Genomic DNA, 19,840 nt, shown 5'->3' with positions numbered 1-19,840 from the left:
CATCCGTTGGATTTCTTTCAATTGGAAGACCGTCCAACTACGCCCACCTCGCTAGTCTTGTTCCATACAAAAACGAATAAACCACCGAAAGTACCAACCTCCCTTGCCCGAATAAGAAGAAAAGAAGGAGAATCAAAAGATAACACGATTGTTAATAGGGAATCCCAAACACATGTCTCTTCCGCGCTTCCCTGATGAGAGAAACAGATAAGTAGAAAAGCCTAGGGTACACTCCCCGCCCGTCTTTCTGTAGGAGCCTCTCATCGAATTCCCATTCTGGCATATGCTGCTGCTGTGTGCTGGATCGATATTCCTAGGCGGAACGAGATGGATCAAGAGAGAGAAAAAGAGAAAAAGAGAGGATTTCTCAGCATAAGAAAATAGAGGCCATTAAGTCTGAAATAGTAAAGGTAATTCGATCGGAGGCGAAACTTAGACGGCTCTATCTACTAGGTTAGCCGTCGATGTCATCTTGCTTCTTCCTAGTAGTCGACTAGAGAGGCTTATGTGACATTGACAGCGCTGGTAGTCGTGGTAGTGCTGTAGTGGAGAGATCGAATCAGAAAATCGAGAGCAATATATGCAAGGTAAGGAAATAACGCATTTACAGTCGGGGCTCTACGTACGTACAGAGAACAGCAGAAGGCAGAAGGCAGAGACTATTGGAGGCATATAGGGGCTGCACTCGACTTTGATCTTGTCGCAGCGGCCAATTAAGCTGAGCACAGAGCGCTGCCTTGTCTTTTCTCTCTCTCTCCCGGCTCCGCCACCCTACGCCTGCCATCTCATTCTTGCTCCTATTTTTGATTTGTTTCCCATGTAAAATGCTCGACAGCACGTACCCACTTATTTTCAAGTCCTTTTCTCCCCCAATGGCAAGAAAAGCAGCAGCAACAGCAATGCTGGTGCTGGTGCGGCGCCTTGTAACTTTTAGCTGTCGTGAGATTCCGCTTTTGAATGCACCACATTAATCGATGATTTTCTGTGTTTGACAGATCTCTAAAGTGCGTGTTGAGCACTGTGCCACCTACACCAACTGTTCGTCGTGCCTGGAAGCTCGAGATCCTTACTGCGGATGGTGCTCGCTGGAGAAAAGGTGAGAAACAACTTTGAACTCTTTATCTGACACTTGCCACTGTCTGTAACCGTTTGGGATTTTCTTTGGCCCAAACAAAAGGGGCCCCCCTTTTGTGACTCTGGCTGGATCAGAAAGGGCTCAAGCTAAAGGAGGGCGAGGCCAGACCCTTTTCGGTTTCAAACTTTGAGGTACAGCAAGGAACAAACGTTGCTCGCGTGCCTTAATGATGTCATTAGATGCTGACAAGCTTTACCAATGGATAGTTGCCGGCTAGTTGGCCTGAATCCTCCCGTTCCCAAAGCCCAAGGTTTCGTAAAAGCTAATCCGCTTACCATACAACAGAAGTTATAAAGTCGACTACAAAGGTGCAACAGCTCTTTTTCCCCTCCTCTGCTGACAGTTTTCTATAGAAAATATTGGGAAAAGAAAGTAAGGATCAAGACAAGACAAGGGTATTTTCAAAACCCTCAAGTTGAAACCTGGGGAGATGGTGGCAGGCAAACATTTTTATACAGCATGGAAAAAGTTGTCTTTTCGATCCTATATAGTGTGTATGTATACATATCTTCCCTTTATCTCTGAATATTTCCTCTCTGTGTATCTAAGGCAGCTGCTTGTTAAAAGCAGACTTTGGTTTGTTAGTCGTCTTTGGATGTAGCTGAAGCGCAAAAGAACACGACATCGTTGCAGCTTAGCGTGAAGAATTGCCTTGTTGATTGGGGAAAGGTGCGAAAACAAGAGATTCGATGCTCGGCATTAAAGTTGACTTCCTTGTTTTTCAACAACAACAAGACAGAAAATAGACTGGGAAGAAGAAGAAGAGAGAGGGCGACGAGAACGATGCCGAAACACTAGACAATGGCAGATCAAAAGCCATCAAAGCAAACGGTATCTTTTACCTCATTGTGGCAACATATCCTTTGGTGCTATTATAAACTTTGATGAATCTAGCGTTCGGGGAGGAGTTTTTCAGGGCAAAAGTGCTACGCCATGCTGCGTCATTTTGACGTTTTTTCTCCCCTCTCTTCTCTCCAACTTGCCACATATCTCTCTCCACGCAGACGTCTAAGGAAGAAAAAAAGAGAGCGCCTTCTTTTGCTCTCATCTCTCCTTCTTGGCCTTCAAGTTTCGTTTTTTCTTTCTCTCTCCCGCCTCTGCATCTCTCACAATCCAATGACGAACGACAACCGAACTCGGCTTCCATCTTAGTCTTTCGGTTTCCAAAGGGTCGTGTCGCCGCTCTTCTTCCTGTCAGTCGACGTCTTCGACGCCATAGAATGCCCCTCTCTCTTCTTTTCTCTCTCCTTTTTTCTTCTTCTTCTTCTTACTCGGACCATTTTCTTCTTGGTTGACTCTTGCTAGTTAACTTCCATTGTACGTCTTGTGCTTCACAATCCACCACGGGGGTGCAGGCCATCGATTCTTCCATTCTTCTCAGACTCTATGGGGCCGTTAAAAAAGAGAAAAAAAAAGGGCGTCGGTAATTGGCCAATGAAGCTTCACTCTTAAAGTACAGCTACTATAGTTTAGCGTTTAGTCAATACTACCATATATAGTAGACCAGCTAAATATTTTCCTTTTTTTTTATTTGGCTCAGTTTGTTTATTTATTTATTTGGGCAGCAAGGTTTTTGAAAGCAGCTTTAAAACTCGTACGTACTCTTCAACAAAAGTTACTTTCTGTTTACTTTTGTCCGGACAGGACGCCCATGTTATTTGTTTGTCCTCGTCGTTAAAGCTCCTTAAACTCTTCTCATTCCTGAATCGACCTAACACTAATTGGGGAGGTACTCGCTACCTACTTTGTACTGCGGAACAGAGAGGAGCAGCCAGCCAGCAGCTGGCATTCCCTCCGGAGGGAATGGCGATGAGTGGCCAACTTGCCCAGCTCTGTCTGTGCTGCTGGGCTGTGTGATGCAACTGTGTGGGCACTCTGTACTACACTCTGCACAGCGTTGCCAAAATGTCGAGTGTGTTTGACGGTCGTGCGTGTCGCTAATGATGTTGACACCCAACTCTATACGGTTTAAGCTGTCGTCTGACCTCTTGAAGTATTCCGGATGAATGAGTTGGGCCTGAATACGTACTTGGAAGGTGTTTGTTTGATGTACTCTCTTCTCTCTCTCTCTCTTTTTCTCTTTTTCTCACTCAGTCCAGCACCCCCTGCTTCTTCTTCTTTTTTTTTTTCGCTCTCCCGAATGACTTGCTTCCATCCAATCTCATCCTCCGCATTGCTCTAGATTCACCGGAAGAATTGGGCCATTAATTTTCTTATGGATTTTTACTGTTGAATAGGCTAGGCTGACAGTTAGTGTCGGCGTGAAGGAAAAAGTTTGAATTGTTGAACGGAAATGGCGACCGCCGTTTTTTTTTCTCGTTTTTCTTTTTCTTTTTAAATTTCCATCACATACTGGGGCCATCTGGGTGGGGGTCCGAGGGGGATGGAATGTAATTTTCAATCCATTTTCTATCGCCCTTCCTCTTTCCATATTTGAATTCTTTACGGATAGAAAATCAAATGTTTTTCAACTTGTCCATAGCCGATCGGTTTTGAGATATGAAAAGAAAATGAAAGTCCGGTTATTTTTCTATTGATTTATTTGAATAAAAATATTTTCGGAAGAAAAGAGAGTCCAATCGATTGGGGGGTCTCTGTGCGACGTCAGCACGGTCGATGTCCTACGAATTTCGTTCGTGACTCTGAATGATGACATGGGAGAAGCAAGAAGATGAGATACTAAATGCGTTACAAGAGGTTCATTCTGAGCTCTTTTAATGTGATAATAATAATAATAATAATAAGAGCTCTAGTAGACTAGTGCAACTCAGTCGACCGTGAACTACTACCATAAAAGGGAAAGTGGAAAACCAGGCATGTAGCAAATCATATGGTAACATACCGTAAGGAATTGCCTCCCCTTGCCTTCATGTTGTCATTTTCCATGTACAATATTGTAGCAACTAGCGTCATCTTTTATCTGACATCCCATATCGAATATACCGCCACTTGAGCTCTCCGAAATACGTTTTTTTTTAAAAAGGGGGTTGCCTAGGATCATCATCGATTTGTTTTCCAAAAGCGATATGTTGGCTCTTGTACTCGCAGCGGAATAATAACACCGGGGATCTACGGAGCCTCTTGAATGTCTTTCACCTCCGACAACCTCGTCGGGAATAGGTTGGGGCCAAATAAAACGCAACTAATACGAGAAACAGTCGCAGAGAGAGAGAGAAAGAGAGAGAAAAAAAAGCGAAGCCTGTGATGATGATGATGATCATCATCATCTTCGGTCGTCGTCCTCGAAAACCCAATCCTCTTGTCGAATACGAAAGGAAATGGATCCCCTTTTCCATATCCCTCGCTCTGTGCGTAATCGCTCCCAGTTCGTGATCTGTACGGCAGCTCTCGAACCCAGTTCAATCACGTTGTTACTTTCGCCTCAGTGGCTGCTGCAAATCCTCCTCCCTTTTACCCTCCTAGTTTGGGTTGAGGGGGGGGGGGGAGGATATTTCTATTCCCGGATGAGAACGTCGAGTAACTATTTATTTTGATTCGATTCCATTTGAAGCCCCGACTTTGGCCGTTTGGAAATTTGTACCACCTCAGCTGAAAAAAAAAAGTGGCGACGTCTTTCTCTTTGGAATCGCAACCGGAAGTGTATTATCTTTGACGCGCTTTTGTCTTTGCATCCGCACCGCTGATGATGGCGCCGACGCTTTTCCGCCCTCCTTATTTCCCCCGATGATCAAAAGAACCGAAAAACGAAACAAGAGATGGAAAAAGGCAAAAAAAAAAAGAACTAAACAAAAGAAGGCGGGTTTAATGGTGAGAACACGGGAGGGAAAAAAAAAGTTCCAGTTTTTCTAGTTCCCTAACAAATAATCAGATATGTTGGAAGAACGTGTTACGTTATAACGCGCCGAGGGCGTGACCAAGTAACACAACTCACATACTACGCACAGACCATAAGTCTATTCGTGATTATACGGGAGTGAACCCTCTAATAAACCGCCAGTTTCCGGGTCGTGTTTTTTGAAAGTTTTCCTTCTCCTTTTTTTTTTTGGCTTTTGAAATTTATTTTTTTAGTGTGAAGAAGGATGATTATCGGATCCTTATCTATTTCCATGGAAATAGGCTGTTTTCCATTCTAGGGTCTTTGAAATTTGTTGGAATTTTTGTGATGTAAAAAAAAAAAGAGTTTGGGTTTTGAGGTTTTGTTGCCCTCAAGTGTTATAGCCTTCTACCGAGGAGACATTCAACTCGCAACGATGTCGAGTGTGGGGAGGAAAAAAAATCGATCGAGACGACGTCCTAAAAAAATAAAAATAAATAAATATTTTTTGAGACATTTTACTTCTCTGGTTCCGTCCTATATGGTCTGTGTCTACATTTCGAGCTATAGACGATGGGAGGACTAAAGCTCGATGGAATATGTCAACGTTTCTCCAGAGATGGATCCTCTCCTTCTTCATAGTCGTTCCATCTCGCTGTCGAATGCGATTATATATTCAGCTTTGACGACGCCCCGCGTAGTCGTCTCCCATCCTCGAGTCTCGAGACTGATGATTGTCACGTCACCGGTGCTTAGACTAGTTCACCACTAGTCTACCACAACTGTACACCACCGAACCAACGTTGCATCATCTGCGCTTCATCATCCCTCTCCCCCCACCCTTTCTCTGCGCTTTTGGACAGAATTTCGCCCTTGATGTTCTTCTGACTAACTCGCTAGTTTCCGGTCTTGATGAGTCTTAATGATGGACGACTACTCTCTACGTACTCCCGTAGTCGACTACGTTTTCGCCCTGCCTTGGCTTCGTCGAATCTCCTTCAATCTTCCACAATTAAACCGACGTCGATGATGTCGACGTCTTTGAATCGAAAGGAAATGACAGCCACCTTTCCCCCCGTTGCTCTCGCCCTTCTTCTAAATCCACTTTTTGATTTCTTTTTCTCTTTTTTTCGGGATGATAATGAGCCGGAATGGGCGCGCTGAGCTTCCCTTCCATCTCCGGCTCTTTTCATTTCCCTTCATCTCGTGACTGATCGATCCGCTCCCGGCGTCTTGACTATATTAGACTCGTATGTAGACGTATATATTTATACAGTCGTACACAGACGCACACCCAGTCTCCAGTCTACTGCTATATACGACGCGCTCTCTCTCTCTCCCTCTGTGTATATAGATACATATAATATCCTACCGAGTGATTTATGGATTCTGGATGGATGGAAAGAAATGAAACAAAAATGGCTCCTTTAAAAAAATATAATAAATAAAATAGATAAAATAATTTTCTATATATTTTTTTTTTCTATTTCTTTTTCTTTTTCTCAACAGATGTACCGTGAAGAGCGCTTGCCAGAAGGCCACTACCAGCTCGCCGCGTTGGTTGGCGTACGGTTCCGGCCAGCAGTGTATCGATTTCGAGCAAGTTCTACCCGATCGCATCCCCGTCGCTCAAACAGCTGTCGTAAGTTTCAACCTTCAAAAATGTAAAATAAAAAAGCGAAAAAAAAAAAAAAAAAAAAATGGAGAACAGAAATAGGAAAAAATATGTGATTGACTCTCTTTCATCCTCGGGTCTATTTGATGCCTAAAGTAGGAGAAAAGATAAAGAGAGTATCCATCAATTTATGGAACTCGGGTCTCTCCATGTCCAAGACGATAAAAGGCACTTTGAATGTCGTTTGATGTCTCGCAAGTATCACGTGCGACGAAATGTTCTTGTGTGCGATAGACGAACGGAGTAGTATACGGAGTCTGGTGGTTGCGGATGTGGAGGGCGTACATTTCCAAGCTCCGGAAGCTTTTTATTTATAACGCGATTAGTTACACTCTCTCGGCTAGAGATCGCGGCTGTCGCTTCCCCGTTTCCATATTAACATTACTAGTCGTTGGGGAATGTCGTGTTCAGAAAGGAAAAAAAAAAAAGAAATATATAAAAATGGTGGGGGGAAAAATGGAAGAGAGAAGGAGCTGCTCATCGAAATTTATGAAGCGTGAATATCTCCCGACAGCCCGCTTATTCAACAGTGGTGGTGGTGGTGGTGGTGGCGGTTTCGGCTACCCACCAAGAGGGTGGAGTCTGATGGAAACTGCTGCGGGGATCGTCTAATGAAATCATTGTCGATCAAAGCTCTTTTTTTCCTTTGCGGACGCAACCACCGAATGTGAGATAGGGTCCCGGGGTCCCCCCATCTGCACCAGAGTCGATGGTGTGGGTTGTCAGGGATAGCCAGGATCGTTCCAACTCCAAAGTTATGAACATAACACGATCTTTGTCAACTCTCGCAGCGCTGCTGCCGGAACGCCCCTTTTTTTTCGGTCAGCAGTCAAGCCTTGTTGAGAGACTCAAGTCGGATTGAATCCGACCAACGGGTTATAAAAACAGGACGGCGAGTTTCCACAACAGGCGATTACTAATCTTTGGTGACTTGGCGTCCATAATAGATGACGCGTCGCCGAAGAAAATGCCGGTCTTTCATGTCCAGCCAGCGTGTCTGATGGGAAACGACAAGCGAATCTCTCCCTCCTCGCGCACATAATTCTGACGAGTTTCATTGACTTAATCATTTATTTATGTTTCATTCTGTTGTGTAATACATTTGAGACGGGCAGCCGGGCCGTTTGGGGGTAGGGGAAGAACAAGGGACAGAAATGGGACAAATCGCTCCAGCGTCCCCCCTCCTTCCTTTCCCGTCTTATTTGACGTTATGAGGCTAGCAGCTACAACATTGTAATAGCGTTCGAGGATATAGTTTTTGGTTTTCTTCCCTTTTATATTGCCGTTCCATTAGGAGACGACATCTGCCACCGTGACGTGTCCCCCCTCCTTACCCTCACTACTCCATCTGCGATTGTTTCTTGCTCTCGTTTCTAATAACAGCGCGGCTGGAATGGACAGTCTTTTTTCATTTTGCGCTCTCTGAACTCGCGTTTGGCCCTCGTTTGTTATTACGTCGCATAATGTGAAATGTTGTTGTTTATTCCCGCAGGTTCAATTGACGATCAGAACACTTCCGGACTTGCCGCTGGGCGCTAAATACAAGTGCGTTTTCGGCGATGCGGATCCAATTGACGCCACTGTTACGGCCACGGGACTGTCTTGCCCGACACCGGATCTTCAATCAAGGCCGGCCATTCCGACCACGTCGGTTAGCGTAGCCAATTCCGTACTGACTCCAAGCCTGACGGGCAGCAGCCAGCACACGGTCACCGATCACGTTCTGGTTCCACTTTCGGTACGTTCCCATCTTGAACATTTTGCGCTTGTGAGTCGGAAAACAAGAAGAGCAGAGACTATCTGGTCCAGCTGTGTCTAGCTGCCAGATTGTCGCTCTGATCGATAGAGCGGAAAGCGGACGTTGTTTGCCCAGGGTTCATTAACAGTTGTTTCCCTCTTGACTTCCTGCGTCGAGTAGCCATTACGCATTTTGGAAGCAATCACAGAAACTGTCGACTGATTCTGTCTTCCTGCTCGTCCGCCGCTCTAGGTGATTGCTTTAAAACGAGTGACCCTCTCCGACTTTCCACCTCCGGTTTTTGAACGATGGGTCCACACCTGGAGGGAGGGGGGGGGGGTAAAGGGTCCGTCCGTTAAGTCTCGAAAAAGACGTCGGGAGAGATTTTTTGTTTTTAAATTCTCCTGTAGACCAACATCAATAACGTCGGGTAACAGCGTCTTGCGGCGACGGATGAACGTTGGACGGACACACACACGCAATAGCCGGCCGGTCTGAAAATGACAGATGGCCTTCCCCTTTTTTATTCTCTCTCCTCTCTTTATATAAATTTTAATAACAACAACAACAACAACAACAGCAACAACAGGCAAAAAGGAACAATGATACAAACTTAACAGAGGCGAAACCTTCCTCTGGGCCTTTACCTCTCCATCAACGTCCATCCGTTAGTTAAACAGATGATATGAATCCGACCTGGTTTGGTTGTTGTTGTTGTGTTGTTCTTTTCAAATGATGATTATCTCTTTTTATTTTCCATTATTCTACTCTATATCCACATGCATATGAATATAATACGGGTTCTACATTTCAAATGGAAATGACTGGGCAATCGTGGGGGGTGGATTCGTTGTGTCGACTCCATAGCAGAACGAAATAGAAAAAAAGAAAAAGAAGAAAAAGAAAAAGGAAACCTAACGGAATGAGGGACTTTTGTTATCATAAATCAAAATGAGAGAGAGAACGCATCTTCATAATGTTTTCGTAATGCGCTTGTGGCAGGTGCGCTCCTCGGAGACCAACAAGGATTTCGTGAGCCGGAATTTCGCCTACTACGACTGTTCCCGGCACACGACTTGCTCTTCCTGCGTCAAAGCCCAGTGGGCCTGCAATTGGTGCGTTCACGAAAATCGCTGCACTCACAACGCCAGCACTTGTCAACGAACTGTCGTCAGCGGAGAGAACGTAAGTATTTGATTGATATTCCACTGGGGACTAGTGAAGGGTGGATTTATTATTTACAACGAATTAATAATTGGGATATTTTTAAATCAATGATAGAATCCGGCCCATTTGATGACTCACGGAGCCGGCTACTGCCCTCGCCTGAAACGGCCAGCCGACGAGGACGATTTGGTACCGAGCGGCGTTGCCCGCGAACTCGTCCTTGAAGCGGAGAACCTGCCACACCCGCAGGCCGGACATGCTGGATTCCAGTGTCTGGTGGACATCGAAGGAGCCAAGATGGCGATTGGTGCCCGCATTGAAGCCGGACGCTATGTAGTCTGCGACAAGACAACGGTATTTCATCAGCTTCTGTCGCACTTTTTTTGTTTTTTATCGATTTCTGTTCTCACGCTGTCGGCTTCCGGCTGGCAGAAAAAGCTGCTTCATCAGCGACTTTCTGATGACGGTGTTCAATTTGAGCCGAGATGCGTGCAACATGAGAACATGAGAGGATGATGCCCGCCCTGTCATGATTGAGATAGCCATAAAACCGGATTGGCCAGTATCAGTTTCTAATTTCGTTTCCTGACTTCTCCATTACAGTATTCGTACGAGGCCAACGTGGGTGAATACGAGGCCCAGGTGTCAGTCGTCTGGAACGGAGATCACTACGTCGGATCCTTGCCCGTCACGTTATACAAGTGCGACATCCTCGGATCACATCGCGATCACGCCGACTGCTCCCTCTGCGTCACGCGGGCCAAAAAGTATCGGTGCGCTTGGTGCGGTTCCGTCTGCGCTTACAGCGAGGCCTGCCCACTCACCGCCGCAACCGAGTGCCCCCGTCCTCGCATTGATGTGGTACGTCCGATTTGCCTACATTTTTTCCAGTTTAAAAAATCCTTTCTAAAATAATAATTTTTTTTACATTTTCACAGATCAAGCCGCTAAGTGGCCCGATCGAAGGTGGCACTTTGGTGACGATCGAAGGCAGCAATCTCGGCCTGAAGGAAGATGACGTAAAAGGAAAGATCCGCATTGGCGACATCCCTTGCGAGCTTATCGACTACCAAGTTTCCGTGAAGATCATTTGCCGGACTGGACCGGCTCCAACCGAAATCGATGCACCCGTCATCATTGGCAATACGGCCGGCTACACCGAATCCACCGTCAAATATTCTTACAAGGTTTGTATTTTGTTTCCTTTCACTTGAGATTGGCCAAGTCAATCCCTTTGCGTGAGCTCTTTGTGTGAGTGCGAGCGACTTAATGGCACGGGTGTTTTGTTGGCTGCGCTTGAGTGTGGCATCCGATACGGACGGCCATTAACCTCTAAGGTTACCCACTCGGCGTTACATTGTAGTTCGGATTTCTGCGCAATCCGAGTGCAACTTCGCCTTGGTTACTGTTTCACTGAATCTATCGTGTTTGCTTTTCGTCTCTTTCCAGTTTCAATTGTTGAAATATTTCGTTTCGTTTCCTGTCGACTCATTTCCTAATCATTTTTGTTTTTTGTTTGTTTTCTTTTCTATTTCGGGTCGATAGGACTTGGAATTGCACAGCGTGTTCCCAACCTTCGGACCGCAGAGTGGCGGAACATTACTCTCCATCACCGGATTCCACCTGAACATGGGCAGCAGTGTATCTGCATTCCTGGACGAATTACCCTGTCTGGTGAACAGCAGTCACGCATCCGGCACAAGACTCCTGTGCACCAGCTCTCGCACGGCCGGCCCGCGTACCGTTGCCCAGTTAACTGTGACCATCGACAACGCCAAACGCGTCCTGGCTAAGAATCCATTTAGCTACACCAAAGACCCAACCATCATGGAGGTCAAGCCTCTGCGCAGCTTCGCCTCTGGCGGCCGGCTTCTCTCAGTCCACGGCACCAATCTCGATTCGATCCAGAAACCTCAAATGGCTGTTTATATGGATGACGGCATCACCGTAGCCAACGTGACGGTACGTAAAGTAAAAATGAGAGCAACATAAAACAAAAGAGAGAAATAGCATATCAAAAGGCAAAAAAATAAAATAACATCAGATAAAGAGATAAAAAAAGAACAGTCGGACTGATTTCGGCCCCACCTTTTTTTGTTCATCCTGTATGATTTTAGATTTTTCTTCCCTCTTTTTTTTTCTTATGTTTAAATTTTTATTAGTTTTAAAACGTTGGTTGGCATTTCTTAGTCATAGTGAGGAGGATGAAAAGTCGTGGAAAAGGTTTTCCTTTTAATCAATTTTTTATTTTCTTATTTATTTTTGAAAACTGTGTCTATTCAGGTGTGTCGAGTTGTAAGTGCTTCGCACATGGAGTGCCCGTCCCCGCCTGTCGACTTTGAAGCTCTGATCAACGCTCGCCGGATGCAGTTGGCGGCCCTAACCGCGGCGCCTTCCTTGTCGCCACTTTCCCGACGTAAAAGGGCTGGCCTCCGACCGCATCGCGATGTCCCACGTTCCGTCACACTTCGTATCGGCTTCCTGATGGATAATGTTGAATCAGTTCGTGACCTCAAGAAACATTTTCAACAGCTGCAATACGTGGAGGATCCCAGCTATTCCGCCTTCGTCGGCGCTAGCCTCATCAAATTGTACAAAGGAGACACTTTGGTCATCGAAGGAGAGAATTTGAACTTGGCCAGCGATGAAACGGATGTCAATGTGACGATTGGCACTCGATCGTGTAACGTCACTTCACTGGCCGCCACGCAACTGGTTTGCACTCCGCCCGAAGTTCAGCCGACAGGAACTGATGAAATCGGCATTAAGACGGAATCGGGTTTGCCGCTAGTTGTCGTTCGCGTTGGTCAAAATGTCCGTTTCCCAATCGGCTACCTGCAGTATGAGGTAGTCAAGCCGTACACATTCCCACCGGAAGCCATTGGTGGCATCACGGCCGGAGGAATTTTGCTTGTCCTCGTCTCTATCGCCATTCTGCTCGTCTACCGCCGAAAATCGACCCAGGCCGAACGTGAATACAAACGCATTCAAATCCAGATGGACACACTCGAGAGCAACGTCCGCTCCGAATGCAAACAAGGTAAAATATTTTGGTTTTTGAATGCTCAAAATTAATTTGGTATTATTAGACCGCTTTCTTCTAATAGTCCCCCCTCCCTTTTTATTGCTCGAATTAATTATTATTGACATAATCCATGTTAAAAGTTTAAGCACTTCTGTGCCTGATGCCATCTCATTGTAGCACGTCGATGTTGATTTGGTATTGTTTATTTCTTTCATACCCTTCACTTTGATTTTTATTTGGCTGTAATTTATTTGCTATTGTACAGTATATCAATATTGGTTCTGATTTTATTTGTCGTCTTGCTGTGACGTTTTCCACAGCGTTTGCACAAATGTGCACGTGGGACTCGCGACGCACTGGTGGTGGTGGCGCCAATCTTCCTGGTATTGGCTTCATTTCTGGCTTTTTTTATTGATTTATTTATCCTTTTCTTCCTCTTTTATATTAGTTTCTCCGTCATACCCACCCTATCCAGCCAACTGTAGCGCACCCTTTTTTAAATCCTTATTTCGTTCCTCCTTTGATCCTCTCAGTCGTTGCGATGAGCTCCTCTTATTGGCGACCTCAATTTCTCCATCACTTCCATTGCGCCACCGATTCCGGTTATATCTCTTAAAGCTCTTCCTTCATTCCCTCTGACCATATCTTATCCTTTTACTATTTTCGTTGATCTCTATACTCTTCTGATATTCAGGAGAGTTATGTGTTAGTCTTACTGTTTATGAGAACTGCTCATATAAGTAGAATAAAAAAAGATAAGAGCCCTCTTAAGCCCTAGCTAGATTAACAATTTCTTTTTTCCCACCCAATCTGTGCAGCCTTTGCCGAACTCCAGACGGATATGACCGACTTGACTGCAGATTTGCAATCCCTTGGCACTCCAACGTTGGATCACAAAACGTACGTGATGAAGGTGTTCTTCCCAGGAGTTAACGATCATCCCATCCTCAATGACCCCAAGGTAAATACTCAGCATAATGACGCATAAAAAAAACCGGATGGCGACAGTTTCATAATACTGAGCGCTGGATTGGACATTTGGCATTTCATTCATTTTCTTATTTTTTCTTATGCAGCGCCGCCTTACTGGACCAAGAACGAATTACGATGCGGCCATGATGCAATTCGAGCAGCTCATTTGCAATAAACATTTCCTGCTCACTTTCATTGAGACGCTCGAGTCTCAGCGGGATTTTAGCATCCGCGACAAGTAAGCCCCGCCTCCAACGCCACCATATTAAAAAAAAAAAAAAATCATCGTTGTATTCATACTAACTGCTTTGTTGTTGTGCCCAGGGTCAACGTGGCATCTCTTTTAGTGGTGACACTGATGGGCAACATGGAGTACGCCACAAGCGTTTTGCGATCGCTTCTTTTCCGTTTAATGGAGAAGGCTGTGAGCACAAAACATCCGCAGCTGATGCTTCGCCGTACAGAATCGGTCGTCGAAAAGATGCTCTCAAACTGGATGGCTCTTTCCATGTACCACTACCTCAAAGACAGAGCTGGGCAGTCTATCTTTGTCCTGTTCAAAGCCATTAAATACCAAGTGGAGAAAGGACCTGTCGACTCCCTCACGCATGATGCCCGCTATTCACTCTCAGAAGAGAGACTTCTTCGTGAGCAGATTGATCATTCGTTTGTGGTGAGTACTAGTACACTGACAACACTGTCCATTTCCGGCCGTGATTTACCATATTAATCCTCTGTTTTTCTATCAATTCTATCTAGACGATTCATCTAGTTCAAGAGGATCACTACGAAAAGATCCCCTATCAACCGTATCATGTAAGTGTCCTCAATTTGATTTAGACTAAATCGTTCACGCCCACGTCACAACTTGGGGACAATAAAAATAATGCGTATTTTTTTTCGTATTTCCCTTCTTTGCTTGGTTTATCGATACAGACTATCCCCTTGGCACCGGAGGAGCTAGAAGAGAAAATTCAGTGCCGCGTTTTGGACTGCGATACCATCAGTCAAGTCAAGCACAAAATACTCGATGCCCTTTATCGTCATACGCCTTTCTCGTTGCGTCCGGCTGTTTACGAAGTCGATCTCGGTAAGGATTTCTTTTGTCAACAACTCTCTAACGGCGTTTGCTAATTTCTTTTATTTCTTTATTCTTGTAGAGTGGCGACAATTGCGCGGCGGGAGTTTAATTCTGTCTGATGAAGATGGATCATCTAAAATCATTAATGGATGGAAGAAGCTCAATACTTTAGCTCACTATGGTGTCAAAGAGTCAGCTGTTATGTCGTTGGTGCCACGCAAGATGACCAACTGCACAATGACCAACGGCCACTGCAAATCCTCCTATCGTAACTGTAAGATCACTAATTGTTTAGTTGATAATGGCGTATAATTCATAATTTTGTTGATTTGCTTTTTATCTTGTAGGTGTTAACGCTTATCACTTCAATTCGACCCTGACTCACGCAATCCTGCAGAACGGCAATAACGTTAGTGATCCTGAAAACGGCGTGAACCACTTGCAGACGTTTCATTTGGTGCGGCCGCCAATGGACGACACCAAGTCGAATGGCAAACAATGGTCTCCTAACGGCCAAATGGATCGTACGCCCAAAGCTATCCCCGAAATCTTCCTCACTCGTCTCCTCTCTACCAAAGGCACAATTGAGAAATACGTTGTCGATTTCTTCCGCACCATCCTCACAGTCGATGAACACGTACCGCCGGCTATCAAGTGGCTCTTTGACCTCCTCGACGAAGGCGCTCGCAAGCACAATATCACCGACCCCGAAGTGCTCCATGCATGGAAATCCAATAGGTATGGTGTTGATTCGTGTGACCATTTAAATATTACCAATCAATAAAACTTCTTGTCTAACTAATGAATTTGATTTTAGCTTGCCACTTCGTTTCTGGGTGAATTTCATCAAGAATCCAGACTTTGTTTTCGATATCTACAAGACAAATACAGTTGACTCTTGCCTGTCGGTTATCGCACAAACGTTTATGGATTCGTGTTCTACTACCGAGCACCGTCTGGGCAAAGACTCGCCTTCTAATAAACTTCTTTTCGCCAAGGATATTCCAAAGTATGGACAGATATGACTTTTTTCTTGGCACCAGATACTAAACTAGAAATTTTTCTCTTCTTAATTTGATAGATTCCGCGAGATGGTGTCGACGTTTTACCAAGACGTTTCGAATATGCCTCAGATACCCGACCAGGAGATGAACTCGACTATGCAACAACTGTCAATGTCGCATATTGGCGAGTTCGATACGGTGGCTGCTCTCAAAGAGCTCTACATCTACGTCAACAAGTACCGTGTGCAGCTGTTTGAAAACTTGGAGGAGGAGAATTATTGCCGCAAACTGCAATTGGCACAACGTTTAGCTAATGTCGCCTGCGTGATGGAGGGCGAAGAAACGTCGGCCTGCTGATAACAAGGAAAATAAAAATGTTGGAATGTGTGGCTTGAAATAGTGAAATCCCTTTCTGATCTGTGATAAAAAGATTTGGCAAAAAAGAATGGGAATGACGGTATTGGCCTGTTTAAACTGGGACTCGCTCGCTCCGCTCGTCAACTGCAAAGGGATATTAAACTTTGTCTGGGCCGCAAGAGATGGAATAAGTGTTTGAAACTGTGCCTCGACTGGTCTCGCTTCCTTCGAGATCATACCCGGATTTGTTTTGTTTGTTCCCTAATCTTCATTTATTTTTGTAAGTGAATATCATTCGTTTGCTCTGCATATGTAGATTCTATGTCGCCATTTGATTCTTTTTATTTTGCATGGACCGAAGGGGTTCTTATCGTGTCCCCTTTTGCTTCTGTAAGATTCTTGTTCCCTGTAACTCCCTCGCAAACATGAACAGATTAAAATTATGTCCATTTCATGTTACCCAATAATGTGAGGCTGTTTATATGTCTCTTTACATGTGCACACAGAAACCTCTCTACACATTACAGGAGTGTTCCCTCATTAATCATAGACCAAGCTTTGAGTTCTAAAATTGTTTACACACTTGTCTCTTATTCTTCTTTCGTTATTTTCGATTCAGATCATGTCTAATATTATATATATGAAATGGAAGAGAAACAACAATTGCGCATTTGCATGTGTGCATTATCATTACAGGCGGAAGACTTTTTTCTCCTCCCTGACTACAAAGTTGACTGTTGATTTTCCCAAAAGATTTGTGGCCTGTGTGGTTTGTACGTGTATATTCGCAAAAAGTGTGTATCACAAATTCGGAAAAAAATGTTTTTTTCTAGTCAGATTCTGAAAGAAAAAAAATAATTTCTTGTTTGATTTATTCCCACTCCCCTTCAGCATTAGGCGTTATTGAGAGAGCTCTTGTGGTCAAGCCTGTGGTGGCGGAATTTATCAGTAGGCCTAACTTAAAAAAAGTAAAAAAAAGTAAAAAAAAAATTCTAATAGATAGAGATTTTCACGCTGATTTCAGCCTTCCATTTCTTTTATTTCCGAAGTTAGTATTTACATGTGCAGTTAATTATTAAAGTTTATGTAAGCCCCGCCAATTCTAAAAGGGCTTTTGGTGGGCGCAGCGCGGCGTAGAGGTGTGCATTTCTATTTCTTGGCTAACAGATTAACCGGTATATTTTCCAAATCGTAAATGGTTAACCATGGTTAATGAGTGGTTACACCGGTTAACCACTAACCAACCGGTTAATAGCGGTTGACCGAAAACTAAACGGTAAATCCAGAAATAGACCACGAAAGGATGCTGAGTTGCCAGGTCTGGAAAAGGTCGAAAATCTCGATTAGGGACAACATGCCTGAAATTATCATAGCCCGCTTATGGCATGGTGTATTAGTATGGTGGGGGAACTTATGGTTGGAATTCTGTGATAAGGTTCTTAAGTCTGAGCTCACTTGTTTCTTTTTAATATCTCGTTTTCTATTTTCTCAGTGTAGCAAAGTTATTCACATCAAAATAAAGGTGGGAAAACTTTGGTTGAGTTAGCCGTTAATGCTACGTCTTTTTCTTCTTTAAAAATAGAAGTGGAAATAAGGACTGTGGGAGTTAAATGTGAAGTGTGTCTTCGGGGCTTGTATATCGAAACAGAAATGGTTTTATACAAAGGAGACAGAAAAAAAGATAAAATGATTGACTTTGTTCCATTAGAATCGCCTTGTGGTTCTGAACAGGATAGACGTATTCCGGATTTTCCCAGTCCCTTTTATGATTCCTTTCCAAAAATTACCTCTGGAAAAAAGGGGTTTTTTTGGAACCTTTGAGTCGAATATCGCTTGTTAAAAATGAAAAGAAAAAGGAGTTAAAAAAAGACCAAAGATATTTGAAGTCCAAAGAGGTGAATCTTTCAACCAATAAAGCCGACGAATCATCTTGATTTAAAAAATTGTAATTCAAGAAAGAAAAGGAACGAGAAGGTGTTAATGAAGAGCCGTCCATTGATATTGATTGACTTAATGCTCAAGATGATAAAGTAGAGGTGGATACTGCTGAGGAATTGGTTGCCGCGGGTTGCCTGTTGAGAAGCCTGGTCAGGAGTTAGCACCTGGTGAAGACGAAAAGAAGAAGAAAAATGTTTAAAATTAGAAAAAAAGAGCAAAGGATAACACAGACGTTTGATTAATTCCCTTTTTATCGGAGGGACAAAAATTGAGTCACCTTCCATATCATTTCCATTTTGGCAATACAGGCGAATGATCGCAGGATTTATTTTCGAAAATTTTCGAATAGGGAAGAAAAGGGCCATCTGGATACCTGTATCCAATGACCTAAACTTCGCAGAGAAAGAAGATATTCAAGACATTGGAGCCGGCAAAGAAATTCCTGTTCATGCCGCTTGAAGGATATGAGATACGGTCACAGAATATCGGGGAGTGCTAATGGCAGAATCAAGAACGGCATCATTTTCTCGACTTACGCTTGCTTAATTGCATAGTCACATTCCCGTGGAGAATACCAAACAAGAATGGGTTAGATCCTAAAATGGTGCCATCAAGACTTTGACGGTGTCATAGTCTTTGATGAATGTCATCAAGCAAAGAATCTCGGCTCCATGGAGCCCAGCAAAACTGGTTTGACAGTTCTGGAACTGCAAAAAAAGTTACCAAAGGCCAGGATCTTTAATATATGTGTCTGCAACTGGAGCCTTGGAACCACGCAACCTAGGGTATATGGTCCAATTGGGACTATGGGGTGAGGGTACTCCATTCAATGGTAAGAAATTTTCAATTAAGAGAGGAACGATATATTTTTATTACTTTATTCTGTTTTAATGCAGATTTTACCGATTTTATTGGGGCTGTTGAGAAAAGAGGATTTGGAGCCATGGAAATGGTAGCCATGGAGATGAAGCATCGAGGAATGTACGTTGTTCGTCAGCTGCCGTTGAAAGACGTCGAGTTTAGGGTAGATGAGAGAGTTGACTTATCGCCCAAGTTCATTAAATCTTACAATGACTCAGTGAAATTGTGGGTCCAGCTTTTTCAGTCCTTCACTGAAGCTGTTAAGTTGATGAATGTAGATCTGCATAAGTGCAAAATTATATGGAGCCAATTTTGTGCGGCACATCTGCGGTTCTTTCAGTGCATGGTCATTGCTTCAAAGGTAGCAAATGTAATCCAGGCAGCCAAAAAAGCTTTTTCTCTCCCTGTCTTGTTCGCTCTTCAGAGGTCGGTGAAGAGGACTGGAAATGTGAGGCTACTCCAAAAGGCAACACATTTCATATTTGCATCAGTCTCCTGATCTATCCTTAGAAGATTCATATTTAAAGAGAAATTGCGCGTACCGGTGTTGGAATCAATGTCGAAGAGAAACTGCGGATTTCCAACTTTGAGCTGGTAGGTCAGCTTGGAATTGCGATCGCCGTCAATGGCCTTGATCCAGGCGACGGGCGTCTTGGGCGGCGAATTCTCGGTGACGTGGATCTAGTAGACGAGCTCGGTTTTCAGCGGGATGTGAAACAAAAAAACAAGTTCTGGTGATTGATTGAACGCGTGAAGAAGGCGGAAAACGAAAAAGAAAACCGGATAGACGAGCAGCAACTTTGTTCCAGCGCGCGACGAATCTGACTGTCGCGTGTCGCGCTTCGTCATGCATCTTCGATCTCTAACAAAGGGCAGAAGTAAATGAGGGCGGAAAAAATAAAAGAATGACACAACGCGAAAATAAGCCAAAGGGTGTAGTGGAGGGTGGGTGGGTGGCTGTGATATGCAAAGAGGGTGCAATGAGTCCAAACCCGTGTCCCCTCCGGCGATCACTTACACACACTCGCACGAAAGTCAACTACATCATTTAACATAGTTCAACATAATTTAACATAGAATCCTTCACTTGTCCTTTCTTCCTGGCGCGTAAC

The 19,840-nt window shown here is 44.2% G+C and overlaps 1 protein-coding gene and 1 long non-coding RNA gene across 3 annotated transcripts in view; one reads left to right on the top strand and one right to left on the bottom strand.

The window, feature by feature from the left end:
* The window catches only part of LOC124209743 (plexin-B-like), a 35,614-nt gene extending 18,827 nt beyond the window's left edge, over positions 1-16,787 (top strand). The window contains exons 5-23 of one of the 2 annotated variants that reach the window (XM_046607897.1): positions 996-1,096; positions 6,420-6,552; positions 8,078-8,323; positions 9,326-9,508; positions 9,605-9,844; positions 10,094-10,351; positions 10,429-10,677; positions 11,036-11,452; positions 11,774-12,530; positions 12,836-12,898; positions 13,334-13,476; positions 13,592-13,725; positions 13,812-14,160; positions 14,247-14,303; positions 14,424-14,577; positions 14,648-14,842; positions 14,916-15,306; positions 15,386-15,577; positions 15,650-16,787. In XM_046607897.1, the coding sequence (XP_046463853.1) occupies positions 996-1,096; positions 6,420-6,552; positions 8,078-8,323; positions 9,326-9,508; positions 9,605-9,844; positions 10,094-10,351; positions 10,429-10,677; positions 11,036-11,452; positions 11,774-12,530; positions 12,836-12,898; positions 13,334-13,476; positions 13,592-13,725; positions 13,812-14,160; positions 14,247-14,303; positions 14,424-14,577; positions 14,648-14,842; positions 14,916-15,306; positions 15,386-15,577; positions 15,650-15,929 (4,542 nt within the window). In that variant the 3' untranslated portion in view covers positions 15,930-16,787. The remainder of the gene's footprint in view (positions 1-995; positions 1,097-6,419; positions 6,553-8,077; positions 8,324-9,325; positions 9,509-9,604; positions 9,845-10,093; positions 10,352-10,428; positions 10,678-11,035; positions 11,453-11,773; positions 12,531-12,835; positions 12,899-13,333; positions 13,477-13,591; positions 13,726-13,811; positions 14,161-14,246; positions 14,304-14,423; positions 14,578-14,647; positions 14,843-14,915; positions 15,307-15,385; positions 15,578-15,649) is intronic. The other variant, XM_046607898.1, reaches the window with a different exon arrangement.
* LOC124209744 lies at positions 16,324-19,537 on the bottom strand. The gene is made up of 2 exons (XR_006881050.1): positions 18,145-19,537; positions 16,324-18,031 (listed from the first exon to the last, which is right to left on the bottom strand). It is a non-coding gene; the product is annotated as an uncharacterized LOC124209744 (long non-coding RNA).
* Between the last annotated feature and the right edge of the window lie 303 nt (positions 19,538-19,840).

The sequence above is a fragment of the Daphnia pulex genome, chromosome 12, assembly GCF_021134715.1.
Source record: "Daphnia pulex isolate KAP4 chromosome 12, ASM2113471v1".
Classification (NCBI taxonomy): Eukaryota; Metazoa; Arthropoda; class Branchiopoda; order Diplostraca; family Daphniidae; genus Daphnia; species Daphnia pulex.
The sequence above is the reverse complement of the archived record's forward strand: the minus strand, read 5'-3'. Positions and strand labels throughout refer to the sequence as shown.